At 35.9% G+C, this 21,902-nt stretch overlaps 1 protein-coding gene across 10 annotated transcripts in view; it reads left to right on the top strand.

Annotated features, from left to right (window-relative positions):
• Positions 1-21,902, top strand: part of DMD (dystrophin) — a 2,282,798-nt gene that overhangs the window by 544,577 nt on the left and 1,716,319 nt on the right. For all 10 annotated transcript variants that reach the window (XM_032285804.1, XM_032285805.1, XM_032285797.1 and 7 more), the window contains 3 exons: positions 2,464-2,556; positions 9,113-9,285; positions 16,138-16,256. In XM_032285804.1, coding sequence (XP_032141695.1) covers positions 9,125-9,285; positions 16,138-16,256 — 280 coding nt within the window. In that variant the 5' untranslated portion in view covers positions 2,464-2,556; positions 9,113-9,124. The remainder of the gene's footprint in view (positions 1-2,463; positions 2,557-9,112; positions 9,286-16,137; positions 16,257-21,902) is intronic.

Raw genomic sequence — 21,902 nt, 5'->3', positions numbered from 1 at the left:
AGGTGCCTCATATAAGTAGAAGCATAAAATATTTGTCATTTTATGTCTTGCTTATTTCACTTAGCATATGTTTCCAAGATTCGTTTATGTTGTAGTTTGTATCAGAATTTCATTCATTTTTAAGACTGAAAATACTCTGCTATATGTACATATCACATTTTGTTTATCCATTTATCTGTAGGTGGATATTTGATTGTTTTCGCGTTTTTGCTATTATGAATAATGCTACTATGATCATTGGTCTATAAATATGAGTCACTGCTTTGAATTATTTTGGTTGTAAATGTAGGGGTAGAATTGCTAGAGCGTGTCTAATGGTGGATACTTGATTATGTGAGCTTCTCTTGCAAACTTGTTGACATTAGAGGTAGTACCTTACTTTCCTTTATCAGGTCCAAGCCCAGTACCTGAATATAGTGGAAATTGGACCTCATGAGATGTTTTATGAGGATAAGGAAATGGAGGAACCATCTTCCTGCTTACACAGTGACAAGTCTTATGACCATGGATAGGGGTTGCTGAAATTGAAGTGCCTAGTACTTGATCTAAGTCTCCCCAGAGTCAGATGTATGGCGAGCCAAAATGTATCTACCAGCAGTGCTTCCCACAGTGTGAGTCGGTTTCTTAAAAAAAAATAAAAAATGCATATTCTCTGTTTAACTGCCTGAATCTTCAGTGGTATATTATCTGATTATCACTGTCACTACAGTTAAGTTTCATGAAAGCAGAAGATTTTTCCTTTTACATCCTCTTACTACATCATCATCTGGCTTATAGCCAAAAAGTATTTTTTGAGTTAGTGAATCAATGAATCAATTGATAAATTTATAGTAGCTTTTCCTGATGGAGGTATTTCTTTCCTACACTGCCATATGAGAAATCCCAGGATGAAAAGCAGATGATGATGCTTTCTTCTTATGGATTGATTAATCTCCCCTTCGATGTAGTAACATCTTGTAAAACTAAAGTATGATATCATGACCAAGATGTCAACATTCATAAAATCCACCAATAGTATTCAGATTTCCCCAGCTTTATATTCATGTGTCTGTGTGCATGTGTGCATGTGTGCATGCATATGTGTATATTTAGTTCTATGCAACATTATCACATGTGTAGGTTTGTAAATCCACCATCAGAGTCAATATGCAGAAGAGTTCCATCATTACAAGGATCCCTCATATTGCCCTTTTAGAAGAACATTCAGCTAACCCACATCTTACCACCATTCCTGACCTCTGGCGACTGCCACTCTGTTCCCTATTTCTGTAACTTTGTCTTTTCAAGACTGTTAGAGATACAGAATCATATAGTATGCTATATTCTTTGAGAATAGTTATTTCCCCGCTTAGCATGATTCCCATGAAATTCATCCAATTTGCTGCATATATCAATAGTTCGCTCCTTTTCATTGTTGAGTGTTATTCTATGGTGTAGCTGTACCATGGTTTATTTAACTGTCTACCCTTGAGGGCATCTGGGTTCCCAGGTTTGGGTTATTACAAATAAAGGTAGTATGAACACTGCGCAGGATTTTGTGTACACATATGTTTTCATTTCCTTGACATAAATGTCCAAGAGCCTGATTGCTATATTGCATATTCAGTTTTCTGAGAAATGACCAGACTGTTCTCCAAAGTGGCTGTATCATTTGCATTTCTACTAGCAAGGGTTAAGTAATCCAGTTTCTCCACATCTTCACCAGCATTTTATGGCACTAGTTTTTTATTTTGACCATTAGGATAAAGGTGCAGTGATATATTATTGCGGTTATAATTTGCATTCTTCTGCTGACTAACAATATTGAACATCTTTTCACATGCTTTTTTGTCTGATGCTTGTGTTTAACCTTACTCCACCTAAACATGTTAGGGGTGTGAAAGGACAGGAGAGATAGAGATTTGCCTTGATTAAGGCAAATGAAACACTGCCAGATTTTCTTTCCAAACACAGTTCTAGACAGAGATAAGAGACCTGGCAATTTGCTCTATTTTTTATTAGAGACCTAACATTCATTCTAAAGCAGAGGCATTTTACTAAAATGCAGTCAGCCTTAATTATAATGACATTCCTCAGAGCTAGACAGAAGCGCTGGTGATTTTTTTTTTTTTTTTTTTTTTTTTTTTTTTTTTTTTTTAGTTTTAATCTATACTAGAAAGTATATCTTAATTTTAGACATCCTTTATGAGTTATCACTGGTAATACATTTTATTTGGAGATACTCCAATTGGCCTCTTTAATATGCAGTATTCCATTCATGCGATGAAAGCAAATATATTTGGGGTGCTTGTTATGGAAAGTGGCTTTGCAAATGCATTTTGTTTAATTTTTAGATTATTTCTGAAAAGCTGTAATGCTTAGCCTCTGAAAATAGCTAAATGCTATTACCATCACATTTTTATTATTATTGCAACTAGGCATTTGGTCTCCTACCTTCAAATACTTTCCCCTTCTGTTTAACAGGTTGATTTAGTGAATATTGGAAGTACTGACATCGTAGATGGAAATCATAAACTGACTCTTGGTTTGATTTGGAATATAATCCTCCACTGGCAGGTAAGAAACCTGATGAATGGTCCCTTTTCGGTAACATTAATCTTTTCTTATTTTTACCCTTGACCTGTGAAGCAAACATGTATTTCTAACAATAACAAATGCGTCTCCATGGTGCTGCTTTTTAAATTGATACAACAACATCACCTGAAATGTTAAGAATCATCATGGTATAAAATAGGTTCTGGTATGTTTACAGAAATGATTTTCAAAGTTTTATTTCATCAAGTAGGTAAAAGGTAAAAATACAAAGTCCTGATCATAGATTAGTAATTTTTTTTTTCACAAATGTACGTTTGGTAACTTCTCTGTAAGTCAATTTACATAGCTTTGTAAAAAGAAAGGTATTTTAAAATTTTAATTGCTATCAAAGCAGTGAGGCTTTCTCAGTCTTGGATATTCTCAACATAAATTATTGCTAATAAAAGATGAGTAGAATATGGGTACCTCTATCCATATAAGTGTTATACATACAAACTCACTTCATAATCTGGTTTGGAAATTATATTTTTAAGTCACCTGAGCATAGGGTCTTCTGACTGTCTATTTTACCTCTGCAAAACAGATTGAAGGTTTTGTGGAAAAGATAGATACACACGCCTACATATATATTAATATATATATATATATACACACACACGTATTTTATATATGCTCAAAATATATCCACATATATGTATAAATATTAGAACAACATTAACTTATATCCACTAATATTATTAACTCATTATACACATATACATAATAGTCACTCATTATATACATACATATATATATACATATACCAACATGATCTTGAATTTAAACTTCCATAGTTACCTTCTTAGTGGCATTTGGTATATTGCCACCCCTGTTCTGGACCATAGCCCCTTCACTATCAACAGAATAAAAATAAGTGTGTATATATTTCTTATGAGGATTAAATGGGAGAATATCTGGAAGGCACTCAGTATAGTATACCACTTTTATTTGAGGAGTATCCTGTGATTCGTATTGATTGCTTAAAGTTTCCCACTCATTTAAAAATTTTGGAGGCTGCTTGAGAAATGACTGCTATTTATACTGGGAGGGATTACATTTTTGTAAAACAGCTTTTTTGAAATGTAATTGTTATACCATGAATGTACCTATTATAAGTATAAAATTCAATTGGCATCAGTCTGGCTTAGTTGTAACTTCTCAAATTATTTTGAGGGATGAATAGTTTTTTTCTCCCGGTTCACTAAAATTTTTAGGATATTTACAGACTTATACAGCCATCATAGAAATCTAATTTTGCCACCTTTCCACCTCCTTAGTAAGAAATTTCTTCTCTATTTACAGTCATTTTTCACTCCCACCCTGGCCCTAGACAATTGTCAATGTATTTCTGTCCATACATATTTGTCTTTTTAGGCATTTTATATCAAATAATATAATATGTGTTCTTTCATGTCTGGCTTTTTTCACTGAGCATAATATTTTGGGTCCAGTCATATTGTAACAGATATCATGACTTCATTTGGTAAATTTGAATTTTAACTTGAATTGTAGATTGCTCTTGTTCAGAGTCAGAGAGTAGGCAGACACAAAGTGTACCTACTCAATTCAGCAGCCATATTGCTCTCCTAACTGGTCCCCATATATTTTTATTCCAAATTCTCTGAACTGGCTTAATGCTATTTCACAACAATAAGGGGGGTGGGGGGAGGAGAGAGAGAGAAAGAGGGAGGGAATGAATACATGCTGGCAACAAAGAATAGCTCATACCAGCCTTAAGTGAGCCCAAGTTGGCAGATTTTCAGCACTTTGCATATTGTGATGGTATGACATCAAACCAGCAAGCAGCATACCTCACCTCTCCCCAAACTGCTTTTCATATGTTGCTCAGTACTTCTCAACATACCTTGAGGAAGGAGCAGTTTTTTCTCCTAATCCATTGTATGTGAGATACCATAAAACCAAAGCATTACAAAAACAAGATACCCAACACCCAAGCTTCCTCTTTTATTAAATGCAATAGACGTAAATGGTACTCTGTAAAATTGCTATGTAAGTTTCTTGATGCACTCTGAATTGTCGCCTTTATCTTACGGCATAGTAACAAGTAGTTCCTAGAGTTAATCCAGTTAGCAGATCCCATTTCGAGTAACACAGATAACGTTTTGACAAAGCCAGCACAGGAACTCAGGCATGCACAGAGCTCCAGAAGGCACTTTGAATTGTATTTATTGTTTATACTATTTCTCATATGATGTTACCTTTTTAAAAATTTGTTGAAACTCTTTCCAACTCCATCTGAACTAGTCCAAGATAAACTTTCAAGACTATTCTGTCTGATAACTTCTTCACTTGCTGGCAAGTTGTTCATTTTTTATTTTTAGCATGAGGAGGAGATTTTTCAGTGAGGAATACCAGAAGGAATGCTTTTTCAATCTTTTCTGAGACCTCTCTTATAACCTCGTTTTCCGTTTATGCCCTTGAATCACCATATCCTTGAGACTGCAAGACCGTGGATTCTTCTCATCCTCTGTCTACTTATCTCATCTCCCTCTTATATCACACTGCCCTGTTCTAAAACTATTAAGCACACTTTGAAAAATCATCTTGCTCAGTGTTCTTTATCATAATCCAGTGAATCTCAAAATATATTTTTACCAATATTACATATTTTCCTTCCTGTTAAGTAGTAGAAGCCCTTGAACCTCAGCAAAGATGAAAGGACATTCTGGTCAACTTAATGTACATTCCAGATCTATCAGATTAAGAGCAGCATTAAGAGATGGAATGATGTTGACCACTTCCTCTATTGCCACATACTATGTTATTGGACACGGTGGGGACAGCATCACACACTGGGGTCTGTTGGGGGGAAATAGGGGAGTGACAGTGGGGGGTGGGGAGTTGGGGAGAGATAGCATGGGGAGAAATGCCAGATATAGGTGAAGGGGAGGAAGGGAGCAAATCACGTTGCCGTGTGTGTACCTATGCAACAATCTTGCATATTCTTCACATGTACCCCCAAACCCAAAATGCAATAAAAAATAGTGCCATGGAGGACTTCTCATTGAACTTGTGAAAACTCAGGAATGCAAACCCTGATGTGCTATTACTGTTTTCCCAGTGTTTATCTCAAATAAAATTGCTAGCCTAAAACAATAACACATGTTTTGTAGCGTAGGCAGCTTTGAACAAAATTGCAAAGCATGTAAAGTGTGTTTGACATCTTTTTCCTCCTTGCTTTTAAAGTACAATCCATTCTTTTCAGAATGCTAACTTGGCTCTGGCAACCATCCGGTTATAAAAACAAATCTTGCTCACAGTGGTGAGCTATCAGGAGTCAGGTTCACACTTTTACTGTACAATTCAAGGGATGCGCTTAATGGCTATGCTAATTCACTTTAGAATTTTATATTATTTATACAATTTGCAATTACAGGAGAATGATGATGTTTTCCCTGCTGAAAGCCATCCCTGTAAAATTCCTTCCTACCAAGTCACTGCTGTGCAAGACAGTACTTGCTCTGCTCTTCTGCAGAGCTTCACACAGACGATCCTGACCATACAAGAAGATTATTCCTATCCTTCTTCACTCCTGTTCCGCTGCTTCAACTTCTTTTAATCACAGTCTGGGTTCTGGGAAGCAGACTTTGAAGCTGAGTTTTGTAGGCAGCATGTTTATTAAGCCATACCCTCGAGACTAACACCTATAGAAGGGCAGAGGTGACAGGAGTGGGAAGAGGAAAGACTAGAGCTCTGATGTAAACCCTATAACACCCTTAATCAGCCCCATGGACAACTTGGAGCTAGGATAACCCTTGAGAGTTGTCTCAAGTGAGGTTAAGATGGCTGAGTGTTTATACTACACCCCTTCATCAGTCAGTAAATGTGGGTTGCCCTGGAAAGGATGTGACATTGGCTGACAGGACTCTGCAACTCAGGTGGTATCTGAGAGAACGAACAACTAGAAGCTGCCTGGCCACAGCTGGAGCAACAAGGCCTTCCTTGAAGGTGAATCTTGGTGGTGCTTCTTCATGTCCATCATATTATTTTTGTCCAGTTAATTCCTAGTCATTTTTAAAAAGCACTGCTCAAAGACATTTCAACTTTTTTCCTTTTAAAAATGGATTTATAGTTGTATGTGCATGTATGCACAAATACATCTGTTTACATTGAACCTCTCTTAGGGACAATAAGACCTGAAGGCAGTTCAGTTTTCTGTGTACAGGCTCACATTTGGGATAAGTTCCATTATTTTTTTTTTGATAACTGTCTTTTATGTAAGGAAAAGGAGACATGATTATCATACATTGCCCTTTATTATTATTATTTTTTCTGAGCAACATTTGCACCTAAGTAGAAGCAAGAACAATGAAGCTGATACAGATAAGCTAAATTAGTGACACCATAATGCTAAAGGTGTTTTGGATTGAATACTTTGTTGTCCATTAACATTATGCACACAGAGGGCAGACTGGCCAAGTATTTCACAAATGAATCGCATTCATCATTGGAAGACTGCTTGATCAGTGCAAATCCATTACCACCATTAAGCCACTATGTGCTGATTTCAACCCTAATTCAGCACAGAATACAAAGTACACCTTCTGCCATCACTGTACATAAAGGTTGAACAATTTATAATTTTAGAATATGAGAAAAATGATGTAATTATTTGACCTGTTCACTGAGTAACTGACTACATAAGTAGGTTAAGAAGGAATTAAGAAAACTGGATAATCTACTCCTAAGTAATAGACTTAGTTACCAAGGGATTGTGACAAATACATGCAAAGATTTTTCTTATCTCTGGATCATTACTGTGTTTACAGAGCATCATCTCAAATCTTTTACAAGTACATTAAAACAAGATTTAGTAGTATATTTTAAAATTTGCATTTACTTTTTAATAAAAAGTGACTAATATTGAAGATATTAAAATACACATTTAACCCAAAGGCATTTGTTAACTTCTATATGGATGAAGAAGTAAAATTGTCATAATGCACAATAAATATTCATCATCTGATCAAATGTTGATAGTATATTAACCTTAACCTTCCCAGAAGGAAAGTGCTTAGTGGTACAGACTACTCACATTTACATATATGTCTTCTTCAAATATCTCATAAGGGGCTTATATTTAAAAAGTAGTCTTTAATAATAAATAATAAAATACATAGACAGTTTTTTTTTTCTATAATGAGGTATCACTGCATTCATGAAACTTAGAAAAAATGCTTAGAATGGATTTCTGCATCAGATTACTCAGAAGAGCAAAACTTTATAATCTGTTGAATAGCATCTGCACTTGGATGAAGTGTATGAGGGAATCAAATACATGGAAACCAGTTAAAGAAAATAGAACCAAGCCTACACATTTACAGCTCTTAGGGATAAATATTCCTTTCCTTTATTTTATTGTTTTTTTCTTTATTTTAAATAGGCAAACATTTCTGTCTCTTTTTCATTTCAGCCAGTAAACATAACTTGTATTAAATGGTGGCATGAAACTAGGGGTTTTGTCTGACCATATTTCGTACTTTGATCTGCATATAAGATACAAAGAAATGAGGCCTAGAAGAGGTTAAGCAACTTGCACAGTTATCACAATTAGTTAATAGCAAAGGCAAAATTTGAACATATACTTTCAAAAAACTATTATCTACTATACTATTCCTCCTATCCAAAAATCACTGATTATATCATAAGTTCTTGTTTAGAGGCCGGGAGCGGTGGCTCAAGCCTGTAATCCCAGCACTTTGGGAGGCCGAGGCGGGTGGATCACGAGGTCAAGCTATCGAGACCATCCTGGTCAACATGGTGAAACCCCGCCTCTACTAAAAATACAAAAAATTAGCTGGGCATGGTGGCGCGTGCCTGTAATCCCAGCTACACAGGGGGCTGAGGCAGGAGAATTGCCTGAACCCAGGAGGCGGAGGTTGCAGTGAGCCGAGATCGTGCCATTGCACTCCAGCCTGGGTAACAAGAGCGAAACTCCGTCTCAAAAAAAAAAAAAAATAATAAGTTCTTGTTTAACAATAAATATAATTAATTTTTTTTTTTTTTTTTTTTTTTTTTTTTTTTTTTTTTGAGTTGGGCTGTCGCTCTGTCACCCAGGCAGTGCAGGGCAGTGGCGTGATCGTGGCTCACTGCAACTTCTGCCTCCCGGGTTCAAGCGATTCTCCTGCCTCTACCTCCTGAGTAGCTGGGATTACAGGTGTGAGCCACCATGCCCGGCCAAGTCTAATGTTTTATACACTGTCTTCTCTAGTCTGTTCATTGAATGATAGAAGATGAGCAATTCTATAAACAGTAAATATTTAGTCTAATATGGCAGAATTCAGGAGTAATAATGAACATATTCAGTAAATGGTATTTTATAGGCACTAACGAATCAAAATAGACTCCTTGCCTTTTAGAATAGACTTAATTCTGGTAGAATCTATTATGTCGTCTTATTAATTGAAGCCAAAATTCCTATTATTTATCACTGAAGATCAAGGATGTTCATATTTAAGTTTGCATGGTTCTTGCTCAGGGAATGCATTTTCTTATGAAAATTTATTTCCGCATGTAGGTCAAAAATGTAATGAAAAATATCATGGCTGGATTGCAGCAAACCAACAGTGAAAAGATTCTCCTGAGCTGGGTCCGACAATCAACTCGTAATTATCCACAGGTTAATGTAATCAACTTCACCACCAGCTGGTCCGATGGCCTGGCTTTGAATGCTCTCATCCATAGTCATAGGTAAGGAGACTACAGGGACATTAAATAACTTTTAAAAGTATTGATTTAGACTCTGATAATATGTTTTTCCCCAGTGTGGTTCCAGATCATGTCCTACTTTACAGCATGTTATGTACATTGATCATATTGATTTAACGTTCCTTTGGCATGAACTAATTAAGAATATTTTTATGTGTTTATGTGATGCATATCATTTAGTTGTTGAAATATTAACATTAGTGGAGCATGAAATTGGTTATGGTGGAGGGAAAGTATCAATATGTTTGACATTGGGACTCTCAGAAAATCCAGGTGATAGGCTAACCTTGATGAGAATGGGGTTGGCCTTTTTATACAAATAATGTGTTTTATAAGCCTAAACTGTACAGCTAAAAATGGTTCTAGATCTCTCGTGAGTAGTTGTAAAATTAATTACCATAACCAGATAGTGTGGAGAAAGAAACATCTGTCTTATCAGACACACACTTAGATACCAAACACCCTGTATACTTTCTAGTTCAGGGTTGTAAGATGCTCTGAGCATTTTAGCAAACAAGACAAAAGAGTGGAACACAATTAATTCTATGACACAATATTCAGAATACCAAAAGAAACAATTGCTCTGGAACAGCAAATCAATTGCTATAAAGCAAGAGAGTTCTTTTTTTGGATCTAAATAAAAAGAACTCACTGTAGTGTTGTAAACTAAAGTCCTTAACTATATTCCATACAACATTATATTTAAGATGAAAAACAACATTTTTGCTTTTCTTGTGTAAAGAAGTTCAGTAAAGGAATTAACAGTTCAAGAAAAAGCAAAGCAATGTAGGAAATACATGTGTGTGTGTGTGTGTGTGTGTGTGTGTGTGTGTATACACACACATGCACACTTACAGATACAATATATATATGCCATATATACTACACCATTTATATATGTGTGTGTATATACGTGTGCACGTGTGGATATGTGTATGTGTATTTCAGAGAGAGAGACTACAGTTATTCTATTTTGGTCTTCCTGTTACCTATTTCATTTAAACAACCAAGGACTAAATGCATTGCCTACTTAACAGTATTTAAAATACCACTTGATTGCATCTTTCCTAATTTTCAGTGCAAGTTATGTTTTCTCACTTTGATTTTTTTTCTTTGATGACTCTACCATTTTTCTATGCCAACCCTGCTTCTAGAAAAGCTCAGAATATGAATTTTCTCTATGGCAAAGCTCAATCCAATAGCAAACACACTTCAAATAAGCATCTTTGCCAGGTGTCTTGCTCCAGTTGGATTTAATTAACTCCATCCAGACTGGGTTTCCAGGTGTATTACTCAGCAACCCGATTTTAGAAAAGAGGCAGACATGCATTCGAACATCATGTTAAAGCGATGTTACATTATTTTTTGTATGACAGGAAAATTTTCCACAGCTTCCATACAGTTAGATAAGAAGGGATAGAGACATTCAGTCTGTGTTTTAAGTCAACACTCATTTATGCAGCCACATGCTTCACACTAAGGGCCTGAAAATATTGATTTTGCTGTTCATGTACACATCTGCAGATGAACAAAAATATCAAGGATCAGGTTGTGTGGTCCTTGTTGGCTCTCTAACATTTTCCCTTCAAGTGGAGGACTTCAATCCTGCAAGGATGTTCATACTCTATATTTGTTAATATTCTATTTCATAATTTCTGAGGACATTTGTAGGTAATACAGTAAACATACTCAGATTGCCCTGCTTTATCTGTCCATGACCCACTCTTTCTCTTGGAAAATATCATCATTTATATATTCTTTCCTGTCATATTGGATAAATCATCAGCAACTCTCTTGACGCATTACATGGTTACTTTTCAAGAGGTTCTTCAGTTTAATGCTCTTTGATGAATCATCTCCCCCTTCTTTTTGTATTTGACAGATGTTCATATTGTTTATCAAAAGAAAAAAAATGGTTGAACTTTCTGTTCCAATGTGATTGTCATTGGTACACTTAGGAATGCCATGAAGTACCCTGATTTCAATGATTGCGTGACTAAGCTGTATAGACAAAGGCATGTGGTTAATATAGAACACAAGGACTGACTAAGGGCCGTGGAAGTTAAAGGTTGTGTGATAAAACGCAAGGTCTACTATGATACCCTACAAAGGAAGCCAGATTTCTACTTTTTGTATTAAAACCCAATGATAATTGACTAGAAACATGTATAAAATATGCAGATAAAATTACAGTAACTACAGAGTTGCAATTAAATTATCTTCTTAAATCCTTATTTTAGTGTATTACCAAATCAAGTTAAAAGAAGACAGACATTAGAGCCAGGAGCAAAGGGGGAAGACAAACACACAATGTATCTTTGTGACCCCAACTCTACTTACCACATTTCAATTCTTAGATGCAGTCACTGTCAGCCACTTGTACTTTTGTTCCTGGTTGTTATCATAATAATATGTATGATATGTTTCTACTTCTTGACAAATTAATTTCTGGCAGTATAGATATTTACTCCATAATATGAAGGCCAGCCATATTACCTTTCATCTCCAGGTATTTCCTAATTTTATTACTTACAATCATTTTATTCTTGTAATTTTTGCTTTTATTACATTAAATGATATGAGTATACCTTTTTAAAAATTTTTGTATTAATTTTGGAAAGGAACTGTTGACCATTATGAAAAATGAGAATATCATCACACATCTTTACTCTCTCCTCTTCTCCACCTCCCATTTTGAATTATATTATTTTTTCCTTAGTAGTATTTGTAACATTTATAGCTGTTCTATAAAGATAGGTATTCTTGGCATGAGTCTGTGAATTGAAAATACATCACTGTTGTTATACAAATATAATTAGCTTTACAGCCAAGTAATAGAAATGAATGTTTTTAAACAATTATGATTTTGTAGACCCTGTGCTAAGTAAAATATTTCATCAGGTTCTCATGACAGAGATGCTATCATTTTACCCATCTCACAGATTGATAAACTGAATTGTAGAGAGGTTATTTGACTTACCTGAAACTACTTGGTTAATATGTGGTAGAGCCAGGATTTAAATTTATACTATCCTAATCATGGTGTTGATTTTACTAAAAGTCTGATTTTTCTTGGTTGCATAAACTAATGTCCAGGTTAACATAAAATGCAGTGTGAATTTCCTCCATAGTTGGTTAGAGTTAACGATTTTTATGCATTTGAAAATCATAGATATTTAAAATGTTAATTAACTTTAATGGTATAAAATTATCAATTATGAATTCATTTTTAAGTCTAGACATGACCTCAAGGGCCACTCCGTGCAATCCGTTTTTCAATGAGAATGCCAAAGCTCAAATAAATTATATGACTTAGGTAAGATATCCCCACACTCAGGTGATTAGTTAGTGGCCAAGGAAAAGAGGAAGGTAAGACAAGGGAAAACAGCTAGAATGCATAAGCAATTCTCTTTTTTCTCATCATACTCCTTCTAACCTTGTATACTATGCTGTAGATGAGAAAACTAGTTTTTCATATATTCTCACTTATATTCTTTTTTCTACTCCCGTTGTTTACATAAAAAATGAAGATAAAGCAGAGGCTGCATAGAGAACTTAAAAGTCCCCTAAATAGTCTAGAATTTTTTTTATATATATACATAACTAAAGGCATTTTCCAATCTATGAATATGATAGCTTCCATAAGGTTGTTAGCTGTTTGGGGTATTTTGGAGTATATGGAGGGATTTGATTTCCTAATAATTGTACAAAATTCTGGTGTATTAACCAGGATAGAAACAATTAAAAGGAAATGAGAAACAAATGATAAATAAATCTCTGTGTGTGTGTGTGTATGTGTGCACATTCATGTACAAATATATGTATATACATACACATAATTTTTTAGATGAAGTCTTGCTGCGATGCCCAGGCTGGAGTGCAGTAGCCCAATCTCAGCTCACTGCAACCTCCGTTTCCTGGGTTCAAGTGATTCTCATCACTCAGCCTCCTGAGTAGCTAGGACTATAGGCACGACCACCATGCCTGGCTAATTTTCATATTTTTAGTAGAGACAGGGTTTTACTCTATGGCTAAGGCTGGTCTCAAACTCCTGACCTCAAGTGATCCACCTGCCTTGGCCTCCCAAAGTGCTGAGATTACAGGTATGAGACACCATGCCCAGCCAATTTTGAATTATGGTTTTAGAAAATAACAGCTAACCTACCTTTGTAATGTCTTTTTTTTCCCCTTTGCATAGCATGAGCTCTTAAACAGAAGTCCACTGACAGATTCATACGCCCTAAAGTTGCATGTAAATTCTGTTTACAGATATGGATATGGATAGTTATTTGTAGGAGTAGATGTTTTATAGCTCTTACCAGATTCTCGAAGGTGTCTGTGATTCAGAAAAGGTGAAGAACCAGTTTACTAATGAATTCCACTGCTGTTGGAATAAATTATAATTTGTTAACAGCCAAGGCATTATGCTAACTCAGCTGGTTTCTGTCTCTTAAATCTACCTCCTACCAGTTGATACTTAGAATCTTCCAATGGAGCCAGGCCTGTGAGGGCTTGATTTATCTGAGCATGTTTTGCTTTTTTCTTCCCTAAGAAATTTAGTTCTCTAATACTCGTACAACTTAGAATTCTATTATCAATACTTTTTTAAAATGCAAGCCCAAAGTTCTATTTAATCCTCCTTTCAGCCTCAGAAAGCTTTCTTGACCTCTTCAGATTTTATAAAACATTTTCTCTTATTGTCTGTGCTTTTTCACATTTAGAGTTTAATTAATTCATTATGGCTTCTTTATTTTTCTTCCTCATTAAATTTAAAATCCTTATAAGACAAGAACTGCCTCTTACACTCCTTTGAGTTTTCTCTATTATAGAGTAATATGGTATGTATATTGTATGTGCTTATCCATTATCTCATGTAGTTGGTAAATACTTGTTGCGCCTCTATTATGTGTCAGGCTGGGTTTCCAGCAGTGAACAAAACAGGCAATAAAAGATTCTACATTCTAGTGGACGAGAAAGATAGAGATATAACTTTAATTAAATTATATAATATGTTAAATACTAGTTATTGTTAATGATAATAGTATGAAGCAGTTAAGGAGAAACTAAGTAAGTATACGATTTTAATTTGAGGCATGCAATTTTTTCATTTACATTTTTATTTACTTAGGAGAATGGATCTTGCTGTCACCCAGGCTGCAGTGCAGTGTTGCAATCATGGCTCACTATAGCCTCCCAGGCTCAAGTGATTATCCAACCTCAGCCTCCTGAGTAGCTGGGACCACAGGGGCTTGCCAGCACACTTGGCTAATTAAAAAAAAAAAAAATGTATATATATATATTGTAGAAACCAGGTCTCACTATGTGGTTCAGGCTGGTCTCTAACTCCTGGCCTCAACCAAATCCTTTAGCCTCAGCCTCTCAAAGTGCTTGGTTTACAGGTGTGAGCCAAGGCGCCTGGCCAGCATGCAATTATAGATAGGATTGGGCAGGGAAGCGTTTATCAGTGATGTGATTTTCGAATAAAGACCCAATGAAAGTAAAAGAGTAAGCCATGTCGATGTCTTGGAAAAACAAATTCCAACAAGTTCAAGTGCAGGAAACTATGGATCCTGTTTATAGAATATGAGGAAAGAGGCAAGAAATAAAATCAGAAGGTTAATCAGGACTTGCACCCTGTTGGACTTTGTAGACCACATAAAATATGTAATTTTTACTTCCCCTAAAGCAGAGATTTGAGAAGACAGATATGATGAAACATGTTAACAGATCACTCTGGCAACTCTGCTGAGTACTGATTAACACCGGCAAGAGTGAGAGAAGGGGGAACAGTTATAATTCTATTGTGATAATTCATGCAAGATAAAATGGATTTTAGACTAGAGTGATGGCAGTGAGGAGAGTCAGAAGCAGTCAAATTCGGAATACATTTTGAATTAAATGTTGTGTGAGAGTAAAATAGTCATTAAGGATGACTCCAAGGGTTTTCATCTGAGTAACTGCAATTTTAAACATGATGTTCATTATTGAGGAAGGGAGAACAGCAAGAAAATTAGGTAGATTTGGGGGAGTGTGATGAGGATAAATATCGGAAACTCAGTTCAGGAAACCTGAAGCTTGTGATGACTAAATGGAGATACTGTACTGAGTATGCAGAAGAATCTATAATTTGGAGTTTAGGGAAGAAGTCTGGGTTAGAGATATAAAACTGGGCACTACCAGTAAACTGTTGGTATTGAAATCCAGGAGACTGGATGAGATAGATGTATTTTTGTTGCTTGGATAAGCTAGTGTAGATTATTTATCTTCTTTGGGATTTTCTTTTGTCTCACATCTTTATTGATTTATTATCGATAAATAAAAGTTGTATGTGTTGACAGTATACAACTCAGCATTTCTTTTGAGACGGGTCTCACTCTGTTGCTCATGCTAGAGTGCAGTGGCACAATCATTGTTCACTGCACCTTCAACCTCCCTGGGCTCAGGTGACGCTCCCACCTTAGACTCCTGAGTAGCTGGTACTATAGGCACATGACACAACACCCAGCTAGTTTCTCTGTTTTTTTGTATAGACAAAATTTCACCATGTTGCCCAGGCTGCTCTCAAACTTCTAGGCTGAAAGGATCCACCCACCTCCATCTCCCAAATTGTTGGGATTACGGGCATGAGCCACCACACCCAACAAGATCTTCAATTAAAATTATGACTTGTTTAAATAGAAGTGTTTTGAAGGGTAAATGAAGAATTGCACTCAAGCCTTAAGGACTACGGGCATGGGTTGTCAATGAAAATTAAGCATGGAAGTAAATCTCATGGAACATTCTAGATTGATTTATATTTGTCTCTGTGTATGTGTGTTTGTGTATGTGTTTTAGGCCAGACCTGTTTGATTGGAATAGTGTGGTTTGCCAGCAGTCAGCCACACAACGACTGGAACATGCATTCAACATCGCCAGATATCAATTAGGCATAGAGAAACTACTCGATCCTGAAGGTTGGTACATTTCTGGACTACCACTGCTTTTAGTATAGCTCTGTTTAACGTTTTCATCTGATGAGACTTGTCATTTCTACATACTAAGCACAAAATACAAAATTACGTATCTTACGTTTTTTCTAATCTTCTAGACATATTTAAAATGTTCTGTCTTCTTGCAATGTATTATGAATTGTCTTATCTAAGTCTCAAAATACCAGTATCTAAAATTGCAGTGAAGATTTAGGGGAGAAAAGCCTTTAAAAGGTATATTCCCTATGGATGGAGCATACTGCATTTGCAGTACGTGACTCCAAATAATTATAAAAAGTTAATGTTTTGCTTATGCGACCAAGGATTTGATAATCAGCTGTAATTAATTAGCTACTCTTGCCAATTTCATTCATATACTCTATAAAAGGCAACATGGTTTACTATTTAAATCAGGAAGTCTATTCTTGCCACTACTTCTGTTATAATTTGTCACTCTGGGGAGATCTTCTATTGGATGGTTATTCATTTTCTTCTTCTTTAGTTGATAAGCAGAATTGTATCTATATTTTTATTGTATTACAGTTTTATTCTTTTTATCTCTGGTGCTACATAGTCATGCCTTCCAGACATATAGATTACAGGGATAACATTCTGACCTCTACTCTTCTAGCCTATGAAGTATACTTTTGGCCATGCCAATCTGGAAATTGTAGCCCTTTTCTCACTTATTAAGGCTTTACCACACTGTAAAACTAGAAGTTGCAAAAGTGAAGTTAGTGGGATTGAAGATGATATTTGGGTAGAAGCTGTGATACAATAGAAGCTGATAATTCAATGTTTTTTTTGGAATACTGAATCAGTTTCATCGGTTCCAAAACAGGAGATTTTTCCATATTGATGGTTGGTCCCTTCAAGAAAAGCTCAAAAATGACCTACAAGATAGCCTTTTGTCGGGTAATTTATTATCAACCAGAATCTAGTCCTCAGTTTTGCGGACTCAGAAGCCTGATTGCATCACATCATCTAGCAGATACATATTTGGGAGTGGGAAGAGTTAATTTTAAATAAGTTTAAAAAGTGATACGTAAATAAAAATGGGAATTCAGTAATTTTAAATGAAATACGAAAAGCAGCAGAATACTCACATACAACTGACAAATATATTGCTCTTGATAAGCAAATGTACTTAGGAAAGCAAATTATAACAACACAAATGTTAGTTTGTGAAGTTGGAATCAGATTAAGTTGATTTGAAATGGTCGTTTTCCTTTGGATAATACATGGCTGAACACTGAATACTGCAACCCCTTTTTATTGCTTCTATACATGATAGTATCCCTCCTGTCCATGTTTTTAGCTCTAAGGGTGAAATCATATTAATCCTATGTCCTTATTTTGTAGCATAGGAGAAGGTTACTTCACTATTGACTCCTAATACAGATTTGCATGTTTTCTTAAGAGAAAACTAAGGTTCAGTGAAGTAGAAAGGACAGATGAAAATGTGGACTTCAACCCCTGAGGATAAAGACCTGTAGTGTATGGATTTGAAAGATAAGTCTGTTAACATGTTTTTTGTTTTTTACTGAATCACGTGTGGTGGTCAGTTCCTATTAGGGGTTTATGCTCTAGTTACTCTTGTGTGTGTCCTACCCTTTCATAAAGCAGTAAGAGAAGATTTAAAATCGATCTTTTTCTTATTAAGTAACCAAATGGCTTTTGACCTCTAGCCTGCCTTTGATTTGATGGAATAGGAGCACCTAAATGGGCATCTACATTTAGCTAAGTATCCTAAATATATATGCACCCATATAGGAGCACCCAGATTCATAAGGCAAGTTCTTAAAGACCTACAAAGGGACTTAGGCTCCTACACAATAATCATGGGAGACTTTAACACCCCATCGTTAGCACTGGATCAATGAGACAGAAAATTAACAAGGATATTCAGGACTTGAACTCCACTCTGGACCAAGCGGACCTCATAGACATCTATAGAACTCTCCACCCCAAATCAAAGAAATAGACATTCTTCTCAGCACCACATCATATTTATTCTAAAATTGATCACATAATTGGAAGGAAAACACTCCTCAGCAAATGCAAAAGAATGGGAATCATAACTAATGGTCTATAACACCAGAATGCAATCAAATTGAGAACTCAGGATTAAGAAACTGACTCAAAACAGCACAACTACATGGAACTTTAACAACCTGCTCCTGAAAGACTACTGGGGTAGATGATGAAATTAAGGCAGAAATAAGTAAGTTCTTTGAAACCAGTGAGAAAAAAGATACAATGTTCCAGAATTTCTGGGACACAGCTATAAAGCAGTGTTTAGAGGGAAACTTATAGCACTAAATGCCCACAGGAGAAAGTGAGAAAGAGCTAAAATCAACACCCTGACATCACAATTAAAAGAACTAGAGAAGCAAGAGCAAACAAATTCAAGAGCTAGAAGAAGACAAGAAATAACAGAGCAGAACTGAAGGAGACAGAGACACGAAAAACCCTTCAAAATATAAACTAATCCAGGAGCTGGTTCTTTGAAAAGATTAACAAAATATAGACCACTAGCCAAATTAATAAAGAAGAAAAGAGAGAGGAATCAAATAGACACAATAAAAATGATAAAGGGAATATCACCGCCAATCCCCCAGAAATACAAACTATCATCAGAGAATACTACAAATAACTCTATGCAAATAAACTAGAACATCTAGAAGAAATGGATAAATTCCTGGACACATACACCCTCCCAAGACTAAACCAGGAAGAAGTCAAATCCCTGAATAAACCAATAACAATTTCTGAAATTGAGGCAGCAATTAATAGCCTACTAACCAAAAAAAAAAAAAAAAAAAAAAAAAAAAAAGGCCCGGGATCAGACAAATTCATAGCCGAATTCTGCCAGAGGTACCAAGGGGAGCTGGTACCATTCCTTTTGAAATGATTTTAAACAAAAGAAAAAGAATCCCCCCTAACTCATTTTATGAGGCCAGCATTACCCTGATACTGAAACCTGGCAGAGACACAATTAAAAAAAAAATTCAAGCCAGTATCCCAGATGGACATAGATGTAAAAATCTTCAATAAAATACTGGCAAACTGAATCCAGCAGCACATCAAACAGCTTATTCACGACGATCAAGTCAGCTTCATCCCTGGGATACAAGGCTGGTTCAATATACGCAGATGAATAAATGTAATTCATCACATAAACAGAACTCATGACAAAAACCACATGATTATCTCAATAGATGTAGAAGAGGCATTCAGTAAAATTCAACACCCCTTCCTGCTAAAAACTCAATAAACTAGGTATTGATGGAATGTATCTCAAACTAATAAGAGCTATTTATGACAAACCCACAGCCAATATTATACTAAATGGACAAAAGCTGGAAGCACTCCCTTTTAAAAATCGGCACAAAACAATGATGTCCTTTCTCACCACTCCTATTCAACATAGTTTTGGAAGTTCTGGCCAGGGCAATCAGGCAAGAGAAGAAATCAAGGGTATTCAAGTAGGAAGAGAGGAAGTCAAATTGTCTGTTTGCAGATGGCATGATTGTATATTTTGAAAACCCCATCAACTCAGCCCAAATCTCCTTAAGCTGATAAGTAACTTGAGCAAAGTCTCAGGATACAAAATTAATGTGAAAAAATAACAAGCACTCCTGTACACCAATAATAGCCAAGTCATGAGTGAACTCCCATTCACAATGGCTACAAAGAGAATAAAGTAACTAGGAATACAACTTATAAGGGATGTGAAGGACATTTTCAAGGAGAAGTGCAAACCACTGCTCAAGGAAATGAGAGGACACAAACACATAGAAAAACATTCCATGCTCATGGATAGGGAGAATCAGTATAGTGAAAATGGTCATACTGCCCAAAGTAATTTATAGATTCAATGGTATCCCCATCAAGCTATCATTGACTTTCTTCACAGAAATAGAAAAAAAAAAAAACTACTGTAAATTTCATGTAGAACCAGAAAACAGCCCGTGTGGCCAAAACAATGCTAAGCAAAAAGAACAAACTTGGAAGCATCACAATACCTGACTGCAAACTAAACTACAAGGCTACAGTATCCAAAAAAGCATGGTACTGGCACCAAAAGAGATATATAGACCAATGAAATAGAACAGAGGCTTCAGAAATAATGCCACACGTCTACAGTCATCTGATCCTTGACAAACCTGACAAGAACAAGCAATGAGGAAAGGATTCCCTATTTAATAAATGGTGCTGGGAAAACTGGCTTGTCATATGTAGAAAACGGAAACTGGACTCCTTCCTTATACCTTATACAAAAATTAACTCAAGATGAATTAAAGACTTAAATGTAGGACCTAAAACCATAAAAACCCTGGAGTAAAACCTAGGCTATACCATTCAGGACATAAGCATGGACAAAAGACTTCGACTAAAATACCTAAAGCAATTGCAGCAGAAACCACAATTGACAAATGGAATATAATTAAAGAGCTGCTTCACAGCAACAGAAACTGTCATCTGAGCGAACAGGCAACATACAGAATGGGAGACAATTTTTGCAATCTATCCAACTGACAAAGGGCTAATATCCAGAATCTACAAGGAATCTAAATCTTGTAAAACAAATTTACAAGAAAAAACCCCATCAAAAAGTAGGTGAAGGATATGAACAGACACTTCTCATTTATGCAGCAGACAAACATGAAAAAAAGCTATTCTTATAAAAGAAGATATTTATGTAGCCAACAAACATGAAAAAAAGCTCATCATCATTGGTCTTTTGAGAAATGCAAATCCAAAACCACTATGATATACCATCTCATGCCTGTTAGAATGGCAACCTTTAAAAAGTCAAGAAACAAAAGACCCTGGGGAGAATGTGGAGAAATAAATAGGAGTGCTTTTGCATTGTTGGTGCAAGTATAAATTAGCTCAACCATTGTAGAACACAATGTGGCAATTCCTCAAGGATCTATAACCAGAAGTACCATTTGACCCAGCAATCCCATTGCTGGGTATGTACCCAAAGGATTATAAGTTATTCTACTGTAAAGACATATGTGCATGTACATTTATTGCAGTACAGTTCACAATAGCAACAACCCAAATGCCCATTAATGATAGACTGGATAATATGGCACATATACATCAGGGAATACTATGCAGCCACAAAACAGGATGAGTTCATGTCCATTGCAGGGACACAGATGAAGCTGGAAATCAATCTCAGCAAAATAACACAGGAGCAGAAAACTAAACACTGCATGTTCTCACTCATAAGTGGGAGGTGAACAATGAGAACACATGGACACAGGGAAGGGAACATCACACACTGGGACCTCTTGGGAGTTGGGGGCTCACGGAAGGATAACAGGATAAATACCTAATGTGGATGACAAATTGATGGGTGCAGTAAACCGCCATGGCATGTGTATACCTGTGTAACAAACCTGCATGTTCTGCACATGTATACCAAAACTTAAAATCTACCCATCAAATAAAGGGCTAATATCCAGAATCTACGGAGAACTTAAACAAATTTACAAGAAAAAAACAACCCCATCAAAAAGTGGACAAAGTATATGAGCAGACACTTTTCAAAAGAAGACATTCATGCAGCCAACAAGCACATGAAAAAAAGCTCATCATAACTGGTCATTAGAG

This window comes from Sapajus apella, unplaced genomic scaffold, assembly GCF_009761245.1.
Source record: "Sapajus apella isolate SASKATOON/1434 unplaced genomic scaffold, GSC_monkey_1.0 scaffold17, whole genome shotgun sequence".
NCBI classification, from domain to species: Eukaryota; Metazoa; Chordata; class Mammalia; order Primates; family Cebidae; genus Sapajus; species Sapajus apella.
This window is presented reverse-complemented; position numbering and strand designations above follow the sequence as displayed.